We start from the raw sequence: 8,902 nt of genomic DNA on the forward strand, positions 1-8,902 counted from the left end.
TGCCTACCTCCAGATTCCTTTACATGGGAGAGAACCAAGCTTCTGGTTGAGCGATTGTTACTTTGCATCTCTGTTACTAGGAGCCAACCTAGTCCTAACGCACACAGAATCTCTCCAGTAAGATCACAGGAGAACCCAAGCACAGAAATAAGTGCTTCCTAGATACACATAACAAAGTCTATTGTTCCATCAAAGTCTGAGCTGCTTTAAAGCTGATGCCAAGCCCAGCTTAGCCCATATACTAAGGGGGTGGCAGTGATCTGCCATATTGCCTACCAGTCAGAAGAAAGGATGAGTCAATACTAGCAACAACGGTAACGGTGGTAGCTAACGTTTAGTGAGCACTTCTTGTAACGCAGACACTCAGCCAAAGAGCTTTATACATACCATCTCATGTTATCTTCACAACAGTCCTGAGGTTTAAAGATAAATCCATCACACGGCTTCTGAGTGATGGAATGAGAGCCAGCATGCCTCACCTTGACATTGCACCCATAAGGAGCATCCATTACACTTCCTCTTTCCCACACATAAAAATAAGGTAGTCAGGCCTCTGCGAGGGCACACCCCTCCTTTACCAAGGACAGCTTTCACTGGACACCCTTCCCCACCTCCAGAACTAACATTGCCCCGAAGACCCAAAACACTGGGCTAACCATGGAGTCTACTTGCTAGGCACATGGTGCCTCTCAGTCACTAATTTCCTTGGGTCATTTTTAACTTACAGCCATTTAATCATAACTGAAACACAACTATAATATAAAAACCAAGTTCCATGTTTGTCTCAGAGCCATATTTCACATTTATGCTAATATCAATATTGCAGAGCTAGTTTTCATGACCGTCCTCTCCTGGCCCCATGTGTTGCAATAACATAATGAAATCTGTACCAATTCATTAGATAGCCGATATTTTACAGGAGAGCATCAATGCATATAGGAACTGACTTTTATTTAAAGAAGGAGACCCCCTCATATCTGCCTGTCAAATGACCTTCTTGGTGGGAAGGCCTCACTGCAAAATAGGCTTTACTTCATAGAAAGTTGGACTTACCCAATGCTTGATCAAGTCAGTTTATATGATTGTTCTAGACCTCAGCTTCCTCATCTATAAAATGGGGATAATCATACTTCCTCACAGTGATTTCAAAGATTCAGTGAGATTATGCTTGGCACAGTGCCTGGCACCCAGTAAGTGCTCAATAAGAGGTACCTACTTTTAAAAATCATTAATTCATGGGTGGTACAATCTGACTGAATGAAGCTTTCAGTGAACTAATGTGTTCAAGTACCAAACAACTTCCCAAAATTGAAAAAAATGAAGAAGATAATGGTCACTACTATGCTCACTTGGAAAGATGACTCACTCTAGCTGACTAAATCCAGACTTATTTTTTTAAGGCTGGCTGTCTCTAAATCTGATTTCTTACCTTGACTCAGCATAATCTATGCCATTAGTAACCAACCTGGGCATTTTGTTAGTTTTTGTTTTTAGGCTTTTTCTCCCCTAAGTTATTGTTATTCTCTATTCTTAGATTGCTTTTAGTGGTGGTTTTAAGTCAGAGACATTAAGTGGGATTGTTTTTTTCTTTTTCTTTCCCCTTTTCTTCCCCCTAATGGTTATAAAGTAGTCAGAGGTGAGTACTACCTTTGATCTTCTATCCGCCACTGGGAGACATTTATGAAAGGCATAGGCAACAAATAGCTTCTAGAAGTCTCTATGATGGGCCTTTGCCTGAAGATAGCCTTAATTTTGAATCCATGAAACTCAGCTGAGTCAGACTGGGTTTTCAGACACACATCTGCTTTAAGAATTTATCCCTGCAAGCATTATCTCGAGTCCTTTCTAACTGTTAATGCAGGGCACCACTAGTTCTATTAAAAATCTCCCAAATAGTAGAGATAAATCCAACATTTCACTATTACAGACATTTGCCCCCAACCGAAATTCTGACAGCAGAGGAAAAAAGCAGCAGCTCTTCCACTGTTTCCGGTATTCACTTTTGGAGAATACCCTCTTAAAAAATGCTTACTGTGATTTTCCAGGTACATTTGCTATTTGGAGGGTACACTCCAGGAAAACCTTCGCTGCCAATAAAGCCAGACTCTCCAGTAAGAATGCCGCCACATGTGAAAACAGGTCTGGGAAAATAAAAGAAGAAAAGAAATTTGAAACACTGTCTAACAATTTAATGTCAATTTCAGAAAGATGCAGTCTATTAATATGGATAAAGTGAATACTGACAATTGACTGCCTGCATTTGAAATACTTGTTAGCTCTTAGAATAAATTCTAGCCTTCTAAAACATTCAGTCCAGCTGCCATCTGTCTCCACCATAGTAACAAGATCAATCTATCCATCCATCCGTATGCAGTCAAGTCCTCCACGTTAAGTGGTAAGATCTTACAGGAAAATGGTAAATGGAAATTTTAACTGCGGGGCGGGGCGGGGCGGGGCGGGGGGGGGGGAAGAGAGTGAGAGCTAGGCTCCATGAAGTGCATGGTTTTAAAGCTAGACAAGTAATTGGTTAATATGAAAAAGTTTTAATTTCCTGGATTTGGAGAGATGCCTAATTCTCTCTTTGTTTGAAAATCGTTGGCCATTGGCAGAACCTTCCATTGAAAAGGAGAAGGCAAAGTTGGCCCTAGGGCGGGTCTCCCGGCCCAGGTCCTGGAGCCATCTGGCAGCTCAGAGGTTGAAGAGTTAAACTTGCCAAGAGCCGCTCCCCGGGCGCCGGGCAACTCGCGTTTTTCCCTAGGCTTCTGTCTCTGGGCAAAACCTCTCCCGGGAAGAAAACAGGAGTAAAGCAAAGTCCACACATTTGGGTCCCAGTGCTTCCTAGCGCCCGCCTGAACTTTCGGGGAGAGGAGAGGTGGTGGCCGGCCAGTTGCGGGGCCGTGGGGCGGGCGGAGCTGGGGGGCGCCGGAAGGAGCCCCGAGGACGGGCGCCATCCCGGGGTCCTGGTGGCGTGTGGGTCCCCCGGCGCCCTGAAGCGGAGTGGGTATAGCCAAGCCGTGGGCGAGGGAAAGAGAGGGCGGAAGGGAGGGAGCGCGGGCGGGGGTCGCGTTACCTCTCCGGGGGCTGCGGCCGCGAGTGCTGGGCGGCGGCGGCCAGCAGCAGGCAGAGCGGGGCCCAGGCGCCCGCGCCCCTCATGGCCGGTGGAGACGCTCGGGGCTCGCCCCACCCCGGCGCGCACCCCGGAGCACCGCGCGCTCTGCACCGGCCCGGACTCTCGCCCCGGCGCGCCCCGCACCCCGGCGAGCCCTCTCCCGCTCTCTCGCACGCGCCGCCGCGGGGCAGCCCAGGTAGCCGGGCGTGCACGGCAGGCGGAGCCGGGCGCTTTTCTAGAGGCGATTACGGTGCAGTCTGCCTCGCCGCTTAATTTCCCCTGAGGAGTTGCTCTGGCAGCCACAGGCCACTGCTGAATATCCCGTTTGTTCTCTGGCGGCGAGAGGGGGCGGCTCCCAGGCGGGAGCCGCCTCCTCTCTAGGGGCGGGCGGGGTGGCGGGCGGCTCCTCGCTGGCACCCCGGGACCCGCACACCGCTCACACCCCTCGGGCAGGGGCTGTGGAGAGAAGGATGAAAGGGAATCCCCTGCCGCGTGGTACCCAAATGGGACCTGGCGCCCTGATCCACAGATGATGGGGTGGGAGGGGGGTTGGAGGGGGGTAGCCTTGGTTTGGTTTGCTTTGGGGAGTGTTTTTCTCTAGTTGCTTTCAAATAAAAAGTATTCGCGCTTGCTGATTGCTGGAAAAGAGGATTTCTCCTTACGACATCTAGATCCAAAGAAAGAAAAGAGAAAAGAGAAGAGAGATTCTACTATATTTTAACTCCTCCTCTAATTCTCTTACTTTACACACACAGAATCTCAGTAGATTCTTTTTGCTTTTACTGGTGTGTGAGAACAGGGAGATAGGTTCTGTCCGGGAGGCGGGGGGCGGTTTAGAAGTGAGTTTTCAGCCGTGTGATTAGTGAGTGACTTGTCATTACCGTGACAAATAACGGAGACAAACTCCGGATCTTCAGCTCTCACCACCCCATGTTACGTCCTGAGAATAGCGCTTCTTTGCTGTCGCCTCTCTCTTCTTCAAAGATCTTTTCCAACGATGCCTTTTTCTGTAGTATTGATTAGTTGAGATGTACAGAGAATTTGTTTTTCTAAGAACAATTGCAGTCTTATGGAATCAAGGCTTTCTTTATTACTTTTAATTAATTTTAATTAAAAATAATTTAAAATATTTATTTTGCTAAGTGCTTCCCAATAACCAGGGATTAATAAAAGAAAAACAAGAATGGAATGGAGTCATTGGGTTTTTCAATGACCACATCACCACAAGGGGATATAGCTGAATTCCGATGCCTCATTGGTGTTGTTCCTCCTAAAGTATTTTCACCATTCTAAGCAAAAAAATTAAGCCTTAAAATAATCCTTATCAAGACTTCATTTTTTTCTTTTTTTAAATTAATTAATTAATTCTTTTATTCTTGGCTGCATTGGGTCTTCATTGCTGGGCGCATGCAGACTTTCTCTAGTTGCGGCCGGCGGGGGCTACTCTTCGTTGGGGAGCGGGGGCTTCTCATTGCGGTGCCTTCTCTTGTTGTGGAGCACACGGGCTCTAGGCACGTGGGCTTCAGTAGTTGTGGCACACAGGCTTAGTTACTCCACGGCATGTGGTATCTTCCTGGGCCAGGGCTCGAACCCGTGTCCCCTGCATTGGCCGGCAGATTCTTAACCGCTGTGCCACCAGAGAAGTCCCAAGACTTCATTTCTAATAATGAGCCTACAGTGTTAAGAACATAAATACTCCAGGCAAGGAAATAAGCGACAGAGAATGGCGGCAGAGAATAATCTTACTTTTTAGAGGAGGGGAATCCAGGAGTCAATAGTAGGAACCAGAATTTCCTTGTGGGGTTTAGATTTTCTTACTATTTTTGAAAATGCGAAGGAAAAAAACACCAAGAATTACAACTTGTTAAAAATTTTCTGAAGGCACCACACCCTGTATGACTTAAAAAAAAAAAAAAAGGATTACAGAACTTGGCAAACTACATTATATGCTGAAACCTACACCCTCAACCCAATAAAATTGTTTTAAAAGAGCAAATAGGAAAATAAATGATTGTTTATTTTGCACACATTTCAAGAATATGCTGTCCAACAGCATAAGTATTTTAGATGATATTTTATTAAAAAGTCATAGTTTTAAATTATGAAGTGAAAATATTGCTTAATTCACTTTCTGGTAATGATTTGAAGTGATCATAGCCAGAAAATACTTCATTCTTCAAAACTAAGTTTTCAAAATTTAAAATTAAAAAACAAAGTTTGAAATATGACTAAATGGATAGAAAACTATTTGGACATAAATATGCAACAACTCTTTTCTTAATTTACAGACTGATAACTGCGTTTATATCCTCACTAAAAAGTTAGGGTTCCAACATTGATAGTTCTGTTGTTGAGACATGTAGAAAGACACTGATGTTACCACGTGATTTTAAAAATTTCCTAAGACATTATTATTTGCTCTTAGAAACGCATATTTAACTTGGAACTACAGTTCTTTTTTTTTTAACATCTTTATTGGAGTATAATTGCTTTACAATGGTGTGTTAGTTTCTGCTTTACAACAAAGTGAATCAGTTATACGTATACATATGTTCCCATATCTCTTCCCTCTTGCCTCTCCCTCCCTCCCACCCTCCCTATCCCACCCCTCTAGGTGGTCACAAAGCACTGAGCTGATCTCCCTGTGCTATGCGGCTGCTTCCCACTAGCTATCTACCTTACGTTTGGTAGTGTATATATGTTCATGCCACTCTCTCACTTCGTCACAGCTTACCCTTCCCCCTCCCCATATCCTCAAGTCCATGCTCTAGTAGGTCTGTGTCTTTATTCCCATCCTACCCCTAGGCTCTTCGTGACTTTTTTTTTCTTAGATTCCATATATATGTGTTAGCATACGGTATTTGTCTTTCTCTTTCTGACTTACTTCACTGTGTATGACAGACTCCAGGTCCATCCACCTCACTACGAATAACTCAATTTCGTTTCTTTTTCTGGCTGAGTAATATTCCATTGTATATATGTGCCACATCTTCTTTATCCATTCATCTGTTGATGGACACTTAGGTTGCTTCCATGTCCTGGCTATTGTAAATAGAGCTGCATTGAACATTTTGGTACAGTTCTGACCAAAATTATAAAGCTTAAATGTCCTGAGAAGCTTAATGTGTCAGAATTGAGACACACCCAAGTGGACTCTGAAGGTTTGTGTAAGGTCCATTTCTGTGAGACCGATTTCTGGACTTCAGAGATGCAGCGTTGGTATAATGGTGGGGAGCCGCTAAAACTCCAGGCACTAGGAAAGGAAAGAGGTGGAGAGAACCAAACCCCTGCGGGTGCAGAGTGTTTGGTGAAGTGATCCTTGTTGTCCAAAGTATATATTACCCAGTCTCTGCAGTTAACCAAGTTGCACAGAGACTCAAAATCATGGGAATACGAGAATACTCACCAATGAACTGACCACTTATAAAATTAGACCCCGCTCATAGTACTTTGTTGCATAATATTAGCACCTAGCTGGGCCCAGTATGTCAACATCTTTGTTGGTTAGTCACTGGTCAATTCATCAACCTTGTAAACATCTGAAAGTGCAACAGAAATACAATGCACATTTAATCCATGGTGCGGTACTGATCTTGTAAAAGATGCAGAATCTCGTAAGATGGATGCAAGTGATATTGAAAGAAGTGGAGGAATGATGGACTTCTTTGACAAATGAACACCTGGATGAATTACTCCAGTGAACAACTGAAGGAAAAAAACTAAAGGTCGCTGACCAAAAAAGAATGATTTTTAATGCCAAAAATATTAAAGAGATGCCCATGCGAACAATTGATTCCCTATGCTACTTTTTCAAAAGTAACGTTCTACTTTATGATGTTGTGAAAATCAAAGGTGAAGGGAAGAATGCTTATATTTTGCTCGACTGTAATTTCGTAGGGAAAATTGTGCTAAAAATTCCAGATTTGATTCATTCTTTGTTTATTATGAGAATTGGCACATAGCTGCAAATATAGATGAAATTTTGTTAAATACAAAATAAATTTAACTTAAAAAATTTCAGCTTCATTTTTGAAGGTAAAACCCTAAACACTTTTTTAATATCTGCTGTGAAACTTTGGAACCTGTTTTAAGTAAGTGGCCTTTTCCAGTACAGTAAATCTCAGGTATGGATTCATTCAAAATCTCAGATAATTTTTCCAACTATCTTGAAAAGCACCTGAGCAACAATCCAGGGACTGCATCAGGTTGACGGGGAGAGTCCGGGAGAGGACATAATGGAGGGCTGGGCTCTATCCCTGGATCCCTCCCATTGTTCTTTTAGAGGCATGAGCCATATCTGGAACTCAGGTGTGGTCTGTGCTTCCTTGAACGTGACACTGCTCCAGCTGCACCACATGGGTCTCTAGATTTATAAGTGCTCCAAATGTATAAAAGGAATGAAAAGTATCTGGAAAGCAAATAGTGTGGAAATTCTTTTATGCAGCCCAACTTAGTGACAATACTGTTCGTGACATTTCCATAACATCTGTCATTCTGCAAAACTATCAAACTGGAATATGCCCATATTCTCTTACCTAGGAAAATATAATAGTGTAGAGTTATGATATTAATGCTTTACTGATGAAGTGTCTTTTCTGAATTCAGCTTTTCAGATACTATCAACTTTTAGGAACTCTGTAATCTTTGAATTCTTGTGCACAGGTCTATCAGTAGATACTCTTGTGAACAAGGATTTTTAGAATTAGAAGTTAGTTCGAAAAAAAAAAGTTCAATTTTTTTTATAACTTTATTTATTTTATTTATTTATTTTTGGCTGAGTTGGGTCTTCGTTGCTGCGCGCGGCCTTTCTCTATTTGCGGCGAGCTGGGGCTACTGTTCGTTGCGGTGCACGGGCTTCTCATTGCGGTGGCTTCTCTTGCTGTGAAGCACGGGCTCTAGGCATGCGGGCTTCAGTAGTTGTGGCACGTGGGCTCAGTAGTTGTGGCTCGCTGGCTCTAGAGCGCAGGCTCAGTAGTTGTGGCGCACGGGCTTAGTTGCCCTGTGGCATTTGGGATCTTCCTGGACCAGGGCTCGAACCCATGTCCCCTGCATTGGCAGGCGGATTCTTAACCACTGTGCCACCAGGGAAGCCCTAGTTCAATTTTTTTGATGTTTGGAAGCATACTATTCCTCCTGAGAATAGAACATTGGGGGGGAATTGTACTGGTTAGGCTTCTTAGCTACAAGCAATTGAGTCCACACTGGCTGATTCAAGCAGTATAAGGGATGTATTTTAAAACACAAGGTAGTTCACATTACCATTAAGAGAACTGGAGAAACTTATTCCAAGGCTATTTTTCCCAGAATAGTGGCCAAAACCTTGCTTCAGAAATGTCCCCGTGAGAAATCTGTTGCCACTACTGCCACCAAGGCTAAGTACTAAACACAGGTACTTCAACTTGCCGACACTGTGACACCTGTGAGCACAGCAGATGCATTTCTGCCCCAAGAAATTCAATCTCTCAATACCAGTACCCCAAAGGCCAGACAGCTCTGCTGCCACCTACAGAATGAAAGCTCATCACTGACCCTCTTTGCTCAGATGGATCTCTTGAATCAGTCTCATGCAAGTGCATATGGTAATGTCTGTGTCACATGCCGGCATCTCAGCTGCAGGAGAGGCTAGGAACACAACTCTTTGTGGGGAATAAGGTCTGCATGCTGTAGAAATTTCCCCAAATATTAAAGAGCTACTCAAAAAATAATGGCAGGCACAAGTATGATTAATGTCCATGACAGGGATATACAAAGTTCAATTAGCCTGTCTCTTTTGAGGAAAACGGCTCCAAGGTA

At 43.7% G+C, this 8,902-nt stretch overlaps 1 protein-coding gene across 1 annotated transcript in view; it reads right to left on the reverse strand.

The window, feature by feature from the left end:
* PCOLCE2 (procollagen C-endopeptidase enhancer 2) overlaps positions 1 to 3,410 on the reverse strand; it is a 71,289-nt gene extending 67,879 nt beyond the window's left edge. Inside the window, exons 1-2 of the mRNA XM_060011377.1 lie at positions 3,071 to 3,410; positions 2,033 to 2,141 (exon numbers count right to left, since the gene is read on the reverse strand). Coding sequence (XP_059867360.1) covers positions 2,033 to 2,141; positions 3,071 to 3,153 — 192 coding nt within the window. The 5' untranslated portion in view covers positions 3,154 to 3,410. The remainder of the gene's footprint in view (positions 1 to 2,032; positions 2,142 to 3,070) is intronic.
* Between the last annotated feature and the right edge of the window lie 5,492 nt (positions 3,411 to 8,902).

This window comes from Delphinus delphis, chromosome 4 (genome assembly GCF_949987515.2).
Source record: "Delphinus delphis chromosome 4, mDelDel1.2, whole genome shotgun sequence".
NCBI classification, from domain to species: domain Eukaryota; kingdom Metazoa; phylum Chordata; class Mammalia; order Artiodactyla; family Delphinidae; genus Delphinus; species Delphinus delphis.